At 37.4% G+C, this 16,538-nt stretch overlaps 2 protein-coding genes across 7 annotated transcripts; both read left to right on the top strand.

Moving 5' to 3' along the window:
* Nucleotides 1-1,821: 1,821 nt before the first annotated feature.
* LOC149001389 (E3 ubiquitin-protein ligase SINAT2-like) lies at nt 1,822-10,295 on the top strand. Of its 5 annotated transcripts, none has more exons than XM_089137118.1 (5): nt 1,822-2,211; nt 2,773-2,935; nt 4,723-5,074; nt 8,473-8,859; nt 9,456-10,295. In XM_089137118.1, exons 3-5 carry the CDS (start codon nt 4,859-4,861, stop codon nt 9,768-9,770), a joined length of 918 nt encoding a protein of 305 aa, XP_088993244.1. In that variant the 5' UTR covers nt 1,822-2,211; nt 2,773-2,935; nt 4,723-4,858; the 3' UTR covers nt 9,771-10,295. The 5 variants fall into 5 exon arrangements, with proteins under 5 accessions (XP_088993244.1, XP_088993241.1, XP_088993242.1 ...); XM_089137115.1 differs by having other exon boundaries at nt 1,822-2,241; XM_089137116.1 differs by having other exon boundaries at nt 1,822-2,489.
* A 1,526-nt stretch (nt 10,296-11,821) lies between these two features.
* Nucleotides 11,822-15,734, top strand: LOC149001388 (protein CYTOSOLIC ABA RECEPTOR KINASE 4-like). 2 transcript variants are annotated; one of them, XM_089136790.1, is made up of 8 exons: nt 11,822-11,977; nt 12,367-12,562; nt 13,455-13,714; nt 13,817-13,943; nt 14,073-14,346; nt 14,848-14,980; nt 15,063-15,149; nt 15,334-15,734. In XM_089136790.1, the coding sequence occupies exons 2-8, from the start codon at nt 12,475-12,477 to the stop codon at nt 15,445-15,447; spliced, it is 1,083 nt and encodes a 360-aa protein (XP_088992916.1). In that variant the 5' UTR covers nt 11,822-11,977; nt 12,367-12,474; the 3' UTR covers nt 15,448-15,734. The 2 variants fall into 2 exon arrangements, with proteins under 2 accessions (XP_088992916.1, XP_088992917.1); XM_089136791.1 differs by lacking the exons at nt 14,848-14,980; nt 15,063-15,149; nt 15,334-15,734 and having other exon boundaries at nt 14,073-14,350.
* The last annotated feature ends 804 nt before the right edge of the window (nt 15,735-16,538 follow it).

Here is a 16,538-nt window from a genome sequence, read left to right as displayed (position 1 = left end):
CTACGATTACTGTTGACCACGAATTATAGGGGAAACCATAGGATTATGATGATGGTTTTTTATTTTTTATTCTTTTTACTTGTAGGCCCCACATAATTCATGGTTGTAACCCTGTCATGTAAGTATTTTTAACTAGGATTGCAACTGGGGGGGCTTTTGCAACCCCAAACCCAGTCCTATATGTTCTAATATGAGCTTATTCCCGCCTAACCCTAGTTCAGGGCCAAGATTATTGTCCCTGGCCCTAAGCCTTATAGGGCCAAGCCAAGTTCATCCCGCCCTAATTGGGCCGGGTTGGGATTGGTTGGCCCTGATTAACTCTGATTGGCCCTGACCCTGATTGGCATAGTCCTTAACCCTGATTAGCCCTGATTGGCCCTGGCCCTGACCCTAATTGGCCCTGACCTTGATTAACTTTGTCCCTGGCCCTAGCCTTAATTGGTCCTATCCTTGGACCTTAAAATATTAAATGTAAATTTATAAAAAAAAAAATTTAAAATAATAATAATAAAAGTATAATAAGTAAACTAAAAATAAAATTCATAAAAATATAAGATTATTCAAACTCATACAAAATGATAAAATAGTCAATAAGTTGATAGTGTTACTTTAAACATAAATAAAATCAATAATTTTTTGGAACTAAAAATGAATTAGTTCAAAAATAAAAATTATCTTAAAAATAATATAAAAAGTGAACTCATAGTCTAATATGATCAAAATGACTGAAGGTAAAAGTCGACATTTATAGTTATATCAATGTTAATATGAAAATTAGGGTAAAAATCCAATACATGATCAAGGTCAAATTAGCATTAATACTAGAGCAAAAATTAGGATAAGGATTGGACCAAAATTAGGTGGATGCTTACTACATTGGTAATGAAGATATAATTTATATTTATTATTTTTTTACAAAACATGATCATGTTTTTAAAATTTGACACGTGTCAAATATTTATCCATGTGGATTATTATTAATTCCTCTCCATATAGGTGGAATGTCCACATTCAAATCAGGGCTAAAATCATGGGCCTAGATCAAGGCCAAGATTTGGCCCAAAATCAGGGCCAAGATCAAGGCCAGGATCAGGATCATAATCAGCGCTAAAATCAGAGCCAAGATCAGGGTCGATCGAGATTAGGCCCAAAATCAGGGCCAGAATCAGGGCCAAGATCAAGACAAAATCAGGGACGAACTGGGATGGGTGGACTAGAGAGTAATCCTAGGCCCGCCCTTGGCCTACTTCAGGGCCAAAATCTTTAGCCCAAGCCCTATTCGGGCCTAGGGCGGGTAAACTTGCACCCCTATTTTTAACTTGCTATCAATGTAAGGAATTTATAAAAAAAAAAATTTGATGAATAGGAATAATTGAAGGTGATAAATGATTAGGTAAATGCCGTTGGCTGCGAAGTAGTTGGAAATCTTGGAAGAATGATTCCAATGGATTTCCATTGATTGCCGTCAAATTATTGTCTTGTAAATGATTTGCTCTCCCTTTACTTTACTCTGTCTTCCAGTTCTACAATAACCACGTCGCTTATGAGCGTATCATTCTGCTGTAATTCCATTATTTAAATGTATCATCATTGTTATAAACGGTTGGATAGCCACATGTAGCAGTAACGTTATGCTAGATTCACATCCAACGGTTAGAATAAGCATTGCCATCGTAGTAGGTGAGGTTTGCTAGGCTTCATCAATGGGGGGTAATGTCATTAGCAGAAGTTCAGAACTGAATAAACCAGTGGGGTTTCGTTTTGAAGAAGGCAAGAACTGGAGAAATATACATCAGATTGGGATTTTTTTTATTTTTTATTTTTTTTAAAATTTTCAAACGCTTCGTGCGGGAATCGGCACCCATCCCGAGAGCCATGGCAGGTCCAATAATAGCATGGAAAAACAGACAAAAACTGTATTAAAGTATTAATGGCGTCTTGTTGCAAGCAATTAACAACTGCAAATTCGAAGAGTACAGAGTGCAGACAAGAAACACGCTACAGACTAGAAGGAAAGTGAACTCATCGTTGTTTTTTGGGTTGTATTGGGTTTCCTCCAAATCCGCAAAAACCGCTCAAATTGCGGAGCTTGTTCTGGGTTTCCTCGCGATTCTATCCTCGCTCTATGATTCCTGTTGTTTTTTCTCCACGGCAAAATCCAACTTCTGTGTTTCTTTATTTTGATTCTCATGGACCAGCAATCGTAACAAGGTACATCAAGATCCAAGAAATATCAACTGGGTATAACCCTTCTTCTTTTCCCTTTCTTCTTGTTTTCTCTTCTTCATCTCCCCACACCTCCTCTTTCAATCTGTTAGGGATAAAATTTAGCCCGAATAAATCAAATTTCAAAGGGGTTCATCCCTCTCCAAAATTATTTCTCTTAATTATTGGAATGATGCATGTTTGTGGGTAATGAGAGAGTTTTCGTGGGCTGGTTAATCTGCGGAGATCGAATAGGTGGTTAATGACATTTTAATCAATTGCCAGTGAGTTTGTGTATTTGAGATATCTTATTCTTGAAATGAGGAACTTAATCTGCTTAATGAACTATTTTAAGTGGTTTCTGTTTTTATTTGATTAGTCTTTATACACAGTAGAAACTGGAGAGTCGATGCCCGCAGAACATTATTATCACAGTCTTCGTAGATCACCATTCATCTCATCAGCACATAATCGTGGATCAAAAATCACTTTCAAAAAATTATTTGATTAGTATTGTTTGTTTGATAGATTTCGAATTCCCAAAAGATATATTTTTGTTTCTTGCAGAACAGGATTCGTGCATCCATCCAAATTATAGGGAATGGCTGAGATGGCACTTCATTGCCTTGAAGGATCAGTTGTTGGAACAATCTGAAGTGACAAGACGCAAAATCGCAAATGGTGCTTGGTGTGGGAAATGGACTATCAACCTTCAGCTTCTGATGTTACGGTATTTCTGATTTTGCTATCGTTGATGTTATGGTAGTTCTATATAACTCATTTTGATTTTGCCTGTTCGGTGTTGCCATTGCTCCTGTTGAGATTTTTTTTGGTTTTGTGGGGGTGTTAGTTCATATATGAACGGCTAAGGCCCTTTTGTCTTTTTATTAGCATCTGGCTTTTCTTTAAAGTTTTGCTCGTTTAAATGATCATATTCCTTGCTTCAACACATGTATCTATCTATAATGACAACCCAAAGGCAACAATGACTACACATCTAATATGTATTATTGAAATGAGATGCTATCCATTATTCAACAAAATTTAGTGGAGTGAGAAAACCAATATGGGAGGACAATTGCACATGAGTAAATATTCACTATTTCCCCTCTTTGTACTAGTTACATGATTTGCTAGTGATAAAGGAGGCTTGACTGACTATGATGCTTAAGTTGAAAGGACTCATACCCATTGTTTAAGCTAAGATATTAACTTAACTACCAAACAAGTTGTTGGAAGTGATATGTTCTGCCAAATCTTATAACTGGCATAGCTTGAGACCACATTGATCAGTGAGGCAGAAACCAGAATCTCCTCCAGCTGCAATTCATCAATTTATTCTAAATCTCATACAGATCATAGTGAATGATAAATACCAAATCCTCAACAAGGGAAACAGATTACCATCCATTTGGGGATACACTAATTCATTTCAAATTGCAGTCTCTCTTTAGATTTTTCCAATTAGTAAACAGAAAGCATTACCTCATAGTTGTCTTGAGAATTTAGGACTAGAATGCGTGGGATCTTCATTATTTTTTCTTATGTCCAGTTAATCATTCCTTGTAGGGACGATCTTTCCATTATATATTGTGGCCTTCAATTTGTCGCACCTAATTGGAACTTGGAAGAACTAATGAAGTGCCCTGTTCAGGCCATTATCTCTATAAATTGATTTACTAAAAAATTTCCGATGCCATGTTAGGGATTGCACATCATTACGAAGTATCTTGACCACTTTAAGCAGAGATAAGCTTGTTATTTTACATATAAGAGCAAATTGGTATACTTTCCTGGAGTTGCAAACTGTTGTTAAATCTACGAACCCTTAAATTATATTTTTATTTTTAATTTTTATTACATACATCCCCCTTGTGTTTCAAATTTATGCCAACCGTACCCCTACCATTTGATAAATGGGGTTAGGCTGCACTGTCCAGCTTATTTGGCAAGGTAAATCTGCACAGACAATTGTGGACCCAGACATGTAGGGATACGTCGGTATAGGACATTTGCAATAAGAAAATATTTTAGGGTAGTAAATGTAGTATTTTACAACTCTATGGGGGGGGGGGGAGGCAGAATTTCTGCCTTCCATTGGGTGGCATGGTCATTCACCCCTTACTGTCTGGCTGTGGGTGGTATATTCACACACTGAGAGCTATTCTCCTTATCTTAGTTAGGCTTTATTCCTGTGAAGGAAAAAAAACCTCATATAAGTAATTCACAGATATATTAGAGAGTGTAAATTGGAAGAAAAAACTTGTCTAACTGTTTCAGACTGTTTTCCAATTAAAAGAGCTCACAAATTGCTCGCCAATTCCCTGGAGTTCAATTGGGAGAACACTGGGTTTTAGGAATATATCTTAGTAACTTTTATTTCAGCAGGAACTTTTATGGAATCTAGCTACTTGTTATAATATTGCTTCTGGTCTTTAAAAACTAGGTATTGCTTTCAAGCAGTTTACGTTTCTCTGACAAAAAAGGGGTACCTTATTATCTATTTGATCTTTGTAGATGTCAGAAATTTGACTCTTTGATCTATTCAATTCTACAAATAAGATATCCTTGAAAGCTGGCAAAAGCAAGGTCTGACGGCAATATTCTTTCAGTTACTGAGGTAGTAGTGGTTCCAAACTTGGAGATTGGAAGCATGACTCCTGGAGGCAGCATGTGCAATGAAGTTCTTGAATCTCATTCTTCAGTTACTGACAATGTTATGCATATGAAGGCTGAGAACAAAACTGTCTCATCTATCAGGACTAACTTTGTTTCTACTCGAAAGGCTTTAGCGTTGTCTACCAACAGTGTGCATGAGTTGCTTGTTTGCCCTGTTTGCACTAGCTCAATGTACCCTCCCATTCACCAGGTTTGTAATTTCTCCATTGTCCTGTCATTACATGAATCCTTGTTCAACCATACCTAACATGTTTAAAATGTTTTCTGTTCGAGTCATCTGCTCTTAGTTTAATTTTTCTTGAAATGAGGATACTCAATGGATTTAATTTCTTAGACACAAAAATAATGGCACTTGAATATTCCTTAGCTCATATTTCATTTTTTTAGAGCTTCTGTTTGCTTACCATCTCAGAGAGGTATGACTCATTGTCTTGGTAGGGCACTTCTGGATGAGGATGTTAATGGCCAGTGGGTTTTGTGGTCCAGAAGTTTCAAGTTCATTGACAGTCTAGGAACCTCTAGAAAATATGTGTAGGAGCGAAAGAATTAGGAGAAAGGAGATTAGTCTTGAACTTAACTAACAACCAGTCCTTTACTTGAAATCCCAACAATTAGAGAAGCAAGACGGTGGAACCATACAATATTTGCTTGAAGTATCACTTACATGTTGGTATCTCCTCCTACCAGCCTGGACTCTTGGCTGGGATCTAACATTCAACACCAAAGGAATAGTAGGAATGGAGAATTATTAGCCTATGCTAGGAGTATTATAGGGTTTGCTAAGGCATTTCATAATGCACATATCCATTTCAAATTGAAAGCTTGAAATATTTTCATTCAGAAGGAAATATGACACCAAATTGTGAAAGGAAATCTAATAATGTATCAATGGGTTCTGTAATATTAATTTGTTTAAATCAATTTGACCATAGCCCAAAGTTGGGTCTCTAGGTCCAGCTAGGTTCCATCATCCATATGAGTTCTTCTTTTCCTGATGATGTACACATTCAGTCTGTCTTTCTCTTTTTCCTTCCTTTCCTTTTGCAATTTTTTGGATTAATAAAAAAATTCATTTACCAAAGGAAAGATAGGGAAGGGAAATACAAAGAGAACAGAGAGGGCTCAACATTGAAAACCAAGCCTTAGAACAACCTAAAAGAGAAAGAAGATAGAATGTACCAGGCAATAATGGACTAAAATACAAGGCCAAGAGGCCAAGCTTGACTGAGACAAACCTAAAAATTTAACTGCTTTTTCTGCTAGACTTGGCAAGGATTGCAGGTGGCATGGCCTCGAATTAAAGAGGTTCAAAAGTGACTGGGAACATTACAAGATTCAAAAGTTGCAGTAGCATGGCCTGAGAGGGCTGTTTCAGCTGGTGCAAAATCTTCATCTCCATAGCGAGCTGGGTCTTTAATAGAGTTAACTTCAGAAGCTTTGCATCTATCAGCAGCAAAAGTGCTAGCAGGGAGATCAGGGCATAGCACAGTAGAGGTGGGCAGGCGAGGAGGGCTCGGGGTGGCTCTCCCCATGGCAAAAAACAAGCACAAAGAAAGGAAGATAGAGGGAGAGTGAGAAATATTGAGGGAATGAAGAGACAGGAGAGGGAAGAGAGAGAGATAGCTGGAGAAAGCAGATCTCACCTCCTCTCGGAGGGACTTTGCTGCTCAGATTCCAGCCAACTCAGGCAGATCTAGAGAGAGAAGGAAGAGAGGAAGTGAGCAAGATTCACACTTTGCTCTCCTTTTGCAATTTAGTTATGACCATGCATGAGGTTGTGAAGAACTACATGATAGTTTAGGTCTTGTGCCTAGTATAACGCCAGATTGCCTATTGGAGAGCTAGGAGTCATTTGTCGACACCATGAAACTGATTTCCTGAGTTTTCTTCTTTCCTCTTACTTTCATTTTCCATTTCTCAATTTTTTCTTCTTTCTTTTTACTTTCATTTCCTTCTGTTTGGACCTCACTTTTCCCTACTTTGTTTTGAAAGTTTCCATGTGCTGGCCCCATTTAGTTGGGATAAGGCTGAGTCATTGTTGTTGTTGCTACAAACAACCCAATGACTGCATTCGCGACTGATGAGTCATCCATCACTGTATCATCAAGAGGGATATGGTGTGAGTTAAATGCCTCAGGTTGAAGTATTAAGATGAGGTCTTTAGAAGAAGTCATTGATCCCCAGATGGAGTGCGGTGACAAAATTGAATCTGTACCCCAAGCAGGATTGTAAGGCCTTTTGATGGGCCCTCCTATTTTCCCTTATCATTGTTCTTTTCCTATTACTGCCCTTGATAGTTTTTGACAATTGTAACAAACATGCTTTTCCCAAGTAAATTCTGTTAATGTTATTGGATGTTTGTTCTGAATCGATCCAGCGGTTGTTTTTACCATACAGCGACTTCTAATCAAATATCCTGATGGCACATTCTGACCTCTACATAATATTCTGAAATGAGAGTGTTTATTTATAAGTGATTCTTGGCAGTGCCTTGAATTTGAATTAAAAAAAGAAGAAGAAGGAGTTTTTGAGGGAGATCCTTAAGGTAGGTTGAAGATGTGATTCCACAAGAAACATCAAAGGCTTTAGTCATAATGGCCAAGAGAGACACCCAAAGGAAAGACAAAGTGTGCTGTGTCTAAGGTTTGTGACTTTCCAGAATTCACTTGAAAAACTATAGATAAGAAATACATGGGCATCTCACTTCCTGGAGAAAGTTCTCTCTCAAGTTGCTTAAATTTTCTCTCTTAAAACTTGTAGATTATCTTTTTATGTTTTTATTTCTTCTTTACAAGTTTCAACTGCAATTTTTACATGGGGTAGACAAGTTTGCTCTGAATTTGTTCAATTCAGTTGTTCAGTTGAACAGTTACAAGATTGATGTCAATTTCTCTAAGTGCATCAAGTCCAATTTGTTGTGGATTAGAATATTATTCAAGGGGTGAAAGGGACTTGTTTATGGTTGATGCTTCAATGATTCATGGAGGGAGATCTGCTTTTTTGTCTTCAACTAAGTAACAAACTTTGAGTTTGTTGTATTCTTCTGGCTTCTAAATGTGACAGTTTCCTATATTGAGTATGTATGCAACAATCACATTTTAGTCAGCAACTTAGGAACTCTATACATTCCCTCTAAGCACTAAGATTCAGTATGTGTTTGCAACTCAGCCAAAATTCACTTTTGGCCCAATAAATCAGTATGAACCTGTTGAGTGATGCTAAAGCTCCATGATTCCAACAAGATGTTGACAATTTAATTATATATCACCTTGAACAGGTAAGTAAGATGATTGAAGGTTATGGGGTTGAAGAGTTTGAAGCATGCATATAATTATTGTAGGAGTAAATCAGTGCTTGTTGTATATAAAAAACACAAAAACCCAGTGCATGACCTGTTTAATATGCCACAGTTGCCCAACTTTTATCCTCCATCATGACCGTACATTCTATTGTTTCATGATTTAGGATCTTTCTGATTAGTTAAATTTACCTGAAGAATAGAAAATATAACATGTGTTTACCTTACAATGATCTGATATTCCAGACAATTTACTAAGTGATTATTCCCCCCCCCCCCTTTAAATGCAGTGTCCTAATGGCCATACTTTATGCTCAAAATGTAAGGCTAAAGTGCAGAACTGTTGCCCAATTTGTCGTCATGAACTTGGTAACATAAGGTGCCTGGCTTTGGAGAAAGTGGCAGAGTCCTTGGAGCTCCCTTGCAGATACAATAGTCTGGGCTGTCATTATATACTTCCGTATTACAACAAGCTTAAACATGAGCAACATTGCCAATTTCGACCATATAACTGCCCCTATGCTGGGTCTGAATGTTCCATTGCTGGGGACATCCCAACCCTTATTGCGCATCTCAAGGATGACCACAAGGTTGACATACATGATGGATGTACCTTCAACCATCGATATGTCAAATCCAATCCTCAGGATGTTGAAAATGCTACATGGATGTTGACTGTAAGTCCTATATCCTTTGAAATTTATATATGAGATGAAGCCTAGATTGAATTTGTATTCCTTTTTAAATTTCCCTTGTTATATGTTGCAATCTGTGCTTTTGGTGCAGACCACCTTATGGTCCAGCTCTTACATAGTTAATGATCCAAAATATTACTGCATGGAAATACTCTTAACAATCCTAAAATCTGCTTGAGTTTGAGCGGTTGCAAAAAGTTGGTTGTTGTGCAGGAAAGCTCATCTTTTACAATTAATATAAAAGATGATTATGTTTTGGGTTATTCCTCATCCAAGGGGTGCTCTTCTCACTGAATGCTGGCCTTGATGACTGATATTTTCTGATTTCTAAAGCTTATGAGCAACTGCAGATTGCCTACTGGATCATGTGTTATTCCTTAATCAATTAGATGATGAATGATGATTATCTGAGAATCTTAGTTGTTTAGACACATACCTTTTTTTCATGGCAACTTCTATAATGAAGCGCTGTTGTAACTCTTATAGGGAAAAAGGAAGAAAGAAGGCTAAGATTGAGCAAGTAGAGATCATCTGAGAAACTATACATATCATTGCATAAATCTTGTTGTCTGCTGCAGGTGTTCAATTGTTTTGGTTGCCAGTTCTGCTTGCACTTTGAGGCTTTCCTATTGGGAACAGCACCAGTATATATGGCCTTCCTTCGGTTCTTGGGCGATGAAGAAGAGGCAAAGAAATTCAGTTACAGTCTAGAAGTTGGTGGGAATGGCCGAAAGTTAACTTGGCAAGGGATTCCAAGAAGCATCCGTGACAGCCACAAGAAAGTTCGCGACAGTCAGGATGGTCTGATCATTCATAGGAACTTAGCACTCTACTTTTCTGGTGGTGATAGGCAGGAGTTGAAGTTAAGGGTGACAGGTCGCATCTGGAAATAGCACTAACAAACAGCTACTGTCTACTAAGGAATTCATGCAGAGAAAAAGAAAGAAGATTACATCAGTCTCACTGGATTTGTGGATAACCCAGATGAAGAATTTTACAAGCAAATCTTTATCCTTAAATGGGGTAGACTGGGTGCAAATTTCAGAAAGTCTGACCCTGTTTCATACAACTTCGCCGATTGGTTGAGCTCGTCGGGTGAGACAGGCAATGAGCTTTGTGGGGAGTTGGTGTAAAAATGTTTATCTGGAAAACTTGGCAACAGAACCCTGTGTAATAGGATGGGGATGAAAAACAAACATTTTCTGAGATGTAAGGTCACAGAATCTGAAGTAAGGATTTTTGTATTTAAAAGAAAAGGTTCAAACATCATGGTTCCTATTAGACATTTCTTCACATATCAATTTGCAGCCTTCTGCATTTGTTTTTTTATTCACAGAACAGTTCTTCATCTCCATCATGTAGGTATTTTAATTCATAAAAAAACCATTGACCATATGAAAGATGAATTATAAAATTCTCCTTTTTTGGACTATTTATATGAACCTTTAAGTACATTTTGTCTGAGAATATCTCCATGTGCTGAATGGAATATGGATTGCATGAAGGTATTATAGTAATGGACGAGGTCATTCACAGGTGACTGGGATTCTCCACACCGGCCCGCCGCCCATACCTTCTAAAAAATTATTGAGATTGAAAAAAGCAATGACAGATGTGTGGATGAAATGGTAGACAACTACTGCAGCAGTTTGTGATAGATTGGGGGTCTAAAGAAATCATGGGATTGATTTTTTCTTTTCTTTTCTTTTCTTTTCGGAATTGGTAGTTTTATATTTAGGGATTGGGTCTATAACATATACCGCGGAGAGCGTCAAACCCGTGAGTCGTGACCTCTTCATAATTTGTTCATTATTGAACTGAAGTTTGTCCGGGTTAGTTTACATGCAAGTAGACAACTATCCACAAAAGGATAGCTTTATAGATAAGAGAGGGGAAGGGAATAACTATTATATACATTAAAAGTCAACAACACTTTGTTCTTGGCCCCAAGAGGATGATGATGGTGAGAAAGATTACTTTTTAATAAGGGTGTCAATTGCATACCGAAATCGTTTAGTCATACCGAATTGTGCTATCTAAAATCGCATCATTCAAAATTCGAACAAGAACGTAGCAAAATCGAATTTTGAAATTCAGTATAATATGGTAACATTTTTTTGTACTCATAACGTCGGTATGTACTGAAATCATATCGAATTGGTACCGTACCAAATTAAGGGATATAAATATAATTTTACAACTAAAACACTTTACCTTATCCCTAATTCCCTGTTTCAGTCTTTTGTTTTGTCCTTCATTCCTCTTCTTAGATTTACTTGCTTTGTCTTTGTTAATTAGATTTACTTGCTTTGTCTCTGTTAATATCAGATTCTATCTATTGTTTGATCGCAATTTCATTAAGATCTTAATGAACTAATAACAAAAATAGAATGGGTTCGTTTGTACAGTACTAAATACCGTGTTTAAACCGTTTTCCTTCATAGATTTAATACCGAAACTATACCAAACCATTTTTTACAAATACCGAAATCGTATTGTACCGTATAAATTCGATACGGTTCAATTATGATTTCTAGTATTCAAAGTTGGTACTATACCAAAACTGTACTAGTTAACATCCTTACTTCTTAATCATCAATCATTTGCAATCAAAACTATGATCACTGAAAAAAAAATGTTTTGGGAGAAGTTTCAATCATGGGTATTTCTGTAATTTTGACTTCATGAGGTTTTGTTTTTGAGGAATCTTTCTTTTTAGTCTACTACCCAAAAAAATAAAAAAAATAAATAGCAGGTCTTAGTTGGTAAGAATCTAGGACAAAAGCCCTTTAATGGTTAATATCTCAATAAAAGATAGATTTTGAAAGAAAAAAAGAGAGGTGCTACGGACGTGCGACGTGAAGTCACGTAGGAGACGGATAAAATGCAGAGCTGGTAAAGGTTAGTTAACGGTTAAGTGCACAAAACGAGTTTCCCGCGAACAGAAACGATTGGGTAACAGAGAAACGATCGATCTTCCTTCTTCCTTTCTATTCTCTCTCTCTCTCCCCTTGTTCTTTGAAAACACCATTTGTTCTCTACGTGTCTTTCGTTTTCTTCTTCTCTTCCTCCTTGTCCTGCTCCGATCCCAATCTGTGAGGTAATGCAAATTTTCTTCTCCTTTTTTTTTTTTTAAATGATTGATTTATCTTCTCTTAATCTTCCCCACCTCCTTTCGTATCTTTTCCTCTTTCCAGTCATGGGTTTTCATGGTTTTTCTGCATTGGCTGATTGAATGATAAAATCAATAAACTGTGTTTCATCTATCGTTTTCTTGTTTCTAGATTGAAATGGGGGATGAATGATTTTGACAGCATAGCATGTGAATGTTGATTAACAAGCATCTCATGATTGGAATGTCATAATTTATATACTTGACAAAAACTCTTATTTTTATTCTTTCTAGGGATAATCGCGGAGGAGTGCTGGGTTTCACTCTTTTATGTTATATTTCCTCTCAGACTTTTGACTTTGATGTCATTTTTATAGGTTCCACTGTTTCAGATTGGGGGAATTCAATCAGATAACGTTCCTTGGGAGCATTTGCTTGAGATGAATTATTGATCTCTCTTCTGGGTTTGTTGTGTCTCTGCAAAAATGATGTGCTGTGGAGGTGCGGAAGAGGAGAACTATGGTCCACCTGCTAATCAGTATACTGCTCCCCCAAAGGGAGGGAATGCATATGGTACCTTAGCCTAACTCTATTTTATTTCATCTTCATATTTCCTCTATGAAATCTGTGGTTCCATCTCTCAAGTGTAGATTATAGAAAACTTTGGCAAAGGGAACTCTCTGATTGGATCTGTTATAAATTAATTGATCTTTAAATATTTCACCTGCAACGATTTGTTTTCGTTCATTGGGATACCGTGGAGATGCATAATGCAAGAATTGTGCGTAGAATGAATGGGTTAAGCAGGGGCCTCAGAGTTTATGAGATTAGTGATCTCCCTGCATCTCACAGTGGATGCAGGAAGCTGCTTCCTGCGTAAGTGGCAGAAGAAAACCAGCTGTCTTCTATGCAAGGACAATGTCTGACGATCAGCCCCTTCACTTCCTCAACAAAAGGCTTTAAATCTGAGTATTTTTCAAAAGCTCAGCTATCTTCTTCATGCTAAATCAACCTAGATGACACCATCCAGAGCCATTGTTCTGTATTGCCTTTCCTGTACATTGGGCGGTTTTTACATCCCAAACATTTGAAAGGAGCATCAGATTCTAGGAATATTTAATGCATGACAAAAATCAACCAAATCCAGGACCTCTAGTGTAAACTGTGTACGAACAATGTAGGGAAGATCACCTGATCTCCTGAGCATGAAAAAGGAGACAAACCATTAGTCAGTTGCTTTCTTCTGGAGACCAAGTTACTATGAAAAGGATTGTTTTGCTTCTGGGAGTTCATCCCACTATATAGTTTTATAAAAACTTCTCTGACTCTATTAGCTGATGCTATGCAAGATGCAAAAAATTACTTGAATTTATGATTTTTATTTGTATCATTTCCTCTTTTCATCTCACTTCCCACCTCCTTGCAGTTCTTATCATGCTTATGATGCATTTTTGCTCTTATGTAGGAGGGAGTGAAAGAGGACAACAAAGAAGTTCCAATGTAACCAGGAGTTCAGCCCCTCCTAAAGTCTTACCTATTGAAATACCAGCCTTATCCTTTGATGAGCTAGCTAGGTTGACCAACAATTTTGGTACAAAATCTTTGATTGGTGAAGGTTCATATGGGAGGGTCTTCAATGCAACCTTGAAGAGTGGCCAAGTAGCTGCCATCAAAAAGCTGGATGCCAGTTCTTCATCAGAGCCAGATTCTGATTTTGCTTCTCAGGTTGGCTTTTCAAAGAGAGAGAAAGAGGGTTTATCTTTCTTAACTTGGGCTTCAGTCTTACATCTTGGTTTTGGTTTTCCTTTCTTATAATGGATGATGCAGTTATCAATAGTTTCAAGACTCAAGAATGAGCATTTTGTAGAGTTGTTGGGATATTGTTTGGATGCAAACAATCGAATTTTGGCATATGAATTCGCAACAATGGGTTCCTTACACGACGTTTTACACGGTATTCATAATGATCTCTTTACTTATGTTTCATATTTTAATGCTGATACTCAAGATGTTGAGATCCATCGGCACTCTTTAAGGTTTAAATACTTCAATTCTGAATAATGGTATTTATCATTTGTCACAGGTAGGAAAGGTGTTCAGGGGGCTGAACCTGGTCCAGTTCTTAGCTGGAGCCAGAGGGTGAAAATTGCTTTTGGTGCAGCAAAAGGTCTTGAATATCTTCATGAGAAGGTTCAACCTCCTATAGTCCATCGCGATGTCAGATCAAGCAATGTTCTTCTTTTCGACGATTTTGTGGCAAAGATTGCTGATTTCAATTTAACCAATCAGTCTCCGGATACAGCAGCTCGCCTACATTCCACTAGAGTCCTGGGAACTTTTGGTTACCACGCTCCAGAGTAAGTTTACAATTGTTAACTGCGTGAATATACTGTTGCTTTGCTTTGGAGCACTAAGAAATGCACCAACTCATAAATTTCATGCCATAAATAGTGAATCTTAACTGCAATATCAGACTTGTTCTTACTTTCTTTCTTTTTTTTCTTGGGTTGGTTGTTGGGGGGGGGGGGTTGGGGGGGGGGGAGTTTGGGGTGGATGCAGTTCCAGTTGGGAGGGATTAGAGAAAACTTAAATGGTTGTAATGTAAGGTTGGGAACTTCATCTGGAATTATATTGCTTAGGATTTAATCTTGATTTATTATTTAAAGCTGCAGTCTCTAACATAGCTGAATAAACTAGGAAACTACCCCAATAACAATGGGAATGACACTTTTTGTTCAATATCTTGCCATGGCTAAAGGTTTCCAAAGTTTCCATTGCTTTCTGAAATCTCTCAACTCGTGTAAACTTAATTCATACTCACCTTGTTTTCTTGCTGTTGGTACTTTTCTGTTGATCAGGTATGCTATGACTGGGCAATTGACTCAGAAAAGTGATGTCTACAGTTTTGGGGTTGTTCTTTTGGAACTTTTGACAGGAAGGAAACCAGTAGACCACACTATGCCTAAAGGGCAACAGAGTTTGGTTACTTGGGTGAGTCCTTTTGTACAATCCCAAGCTCCGTTACTATTTCATTCTTCCGTACTCGGATCTCTAACTACATTTTACAATATAGGCAACTCCAAGATTGAGTGAGGATAAGGTCAAGCAATGTGTAGATCCCAAGCTAGAGAATGAATTCCCACCAAAGGCTGTTGCTAAGGTCCTTGCCTCTCTACTCTTCTTTGCATAATCTTTTCTGCATTTACTTATCATTGGCCAAAGAGTTTAGTTGCAGTACTACCTTTCTTTTCTATTTGTAGTTTTGTAGATAGTGCAGTATGGTAATCTTGCTGAAGCTTTTTTCTTAATCAACATTTCCATTTATCAATGTGCTTGTCTTTCAGTTGGGAGCAGTTGCAGCACTCTGTGTTCAATACGAGGCAGACTTTCGACCAAATATGACAATTGTTGTGAAGGCTCTTCAACCACTACTTAGCTCAAAACCAGCAGGACCATAATTTCCCCTTTTTTTAATCAAGAGATAAGAGAGTTTTTTCCTTTTTTATTTTTCTTTTTAATATCCAAATTGTTGTTGTACTCTTTGAAATCAACATTGAGATCCAGTATCATAATAGTTTTTGGGAAAGGGTAGCAGTCATCTGGTTGAAGGTGTATTTTTTCAATCAATTCTAGGTTCCCCTTGAGAGGGAAAGAATAGCTTCTGATGGCTTTGGCTTACTGGATGTTAGTAATTCTGGATGATTCATTTAATATCCCAAACAAAATGATATTACTTACAGCAGAATAATTCATATAGCTGCAGCTTGGCAAATCAAAAACAACTACAAGAAAATGAGAGCTGCAAAAAATATTTCAGAATTTTAATCATTAACTAACCTCATGTAGGCCACTCAATATACACCACATCATCTTGTGGAAACACTGAGGCTGTGTTTGGTATGCATTGTTGGAATGGATTTTAGGTCTACAACATATTCTTAACCTTCTATTTTTCTTTTCTGAAAGGAAAACCAAGTTCACAACCAAGGTAAGCAAGTAAATTGTCAGTTACCAAATCACCCAGTATCTCCAATTTTGCAAGGAAAGCTAGATTATTGGGTATATAAACACATCCCTCATTCTTAATTATTGATTTAATGTTCAAGATTCCTTGATTGTCTCCCAAGGCTATCATGTCCTGCTCCATCCACTCAGCTGATTCCTAGCAATCAGTCCAAATGTCCTCGGCTGTCACTCTCAATTCTCTTGTTTTTCTGCATTCCTTGGAGCATTCCCCTTGCTTCTGCTTCATGGAGAAATCCTTATATATCAGAATCTATATAGATAACCATAAATTCTCAGTCAAAGGTTATTACTGATGCCCATCTAACCTCTTTGGAATCCTGTTAAAGCTTTCATCACAAATAACAGTGGAGGAGAAAGGCAGGAGCAGGTCATGCTATTCTCACAAGGCAACAAATAGTTTGCAATAGGAAATTCAATAAAGCTAGTAGAAGGTAGAGAAAACAGATTAAACCAGTTGCATGCCTAATTACCTAAACTGGCAAGATTCACCATTGCTATCAATCAACCAAATTTATTTCTACAG

The sequence above is a fragment of the Hakea prostrata genome, chromosome 10 (genome assembly GCF_041222555.1).
Source record: "Hakea prostrata isolate BN-2017 chromosome 10, UWA_Hpros_2, whole genome shotgun sequence".
Lineage (NCBI taxonomy): Eukaryota > Viridiplantae > Streptophyta > Magnoliopsida > Proteales > Proteaceae > Hakea > Hakea prostrata.
This window is presented reverse-complemented; position numbering and strand designations above follow the sequence as displayed.

What these genes read in the sequence shown, in the direction of transcription:
- LOC149001389 (XM_089137118.1), top strand. Translation starts at nt 4,859, where the DNA reads ATGACTCCTGGAGGCAGCATGTGCAATGAAGTTCTTGAATCTCATTCT. An exon ending in TGTACCCTCCCATTCACCAG is followed by an intron (nt 5,075 to 8,472) that starts GTTTGTAATTTC and finishes CTTTAAATGCAG; the next exon opens with TGTCCTAATGGCCATACTTT. An exon ending in ATGCTACATGGATGTTGACT is followed by an intron (nt 8,860 to 9,455) that starts GTAAGTCCTATA and finishes TGTCTGCTGCAG; the next exon opens with GTGTTCAATTGTTTTGGTTG.
- LOC149001388 (XM_089136790.1), top strand. Translation starts at nt 12,475, where the DNA reads ATGATGTGCTGTGGAGGTGCGGAAGAGGAGAACTATGGTCCACCTGCT. An exon ending in ATTCTGATTTTGCTTCTCAG is followed by an intron (nt 13,715 to 13,816) that starts GTTGGCTTTTCA and finishes TGGATGATGCAG; the next exon opens with TTATCAATAGTTTCAAGACT. An exon ending in CACCAAAGGCTGTTGCTAAG is followed by an intron (nt 15,150 to 15,333) that starts GTCCTTGCCTCT and finishes CTTGTCTTTCAG; the next exon opens with TTGGGAGCAGTTGCAGCACT.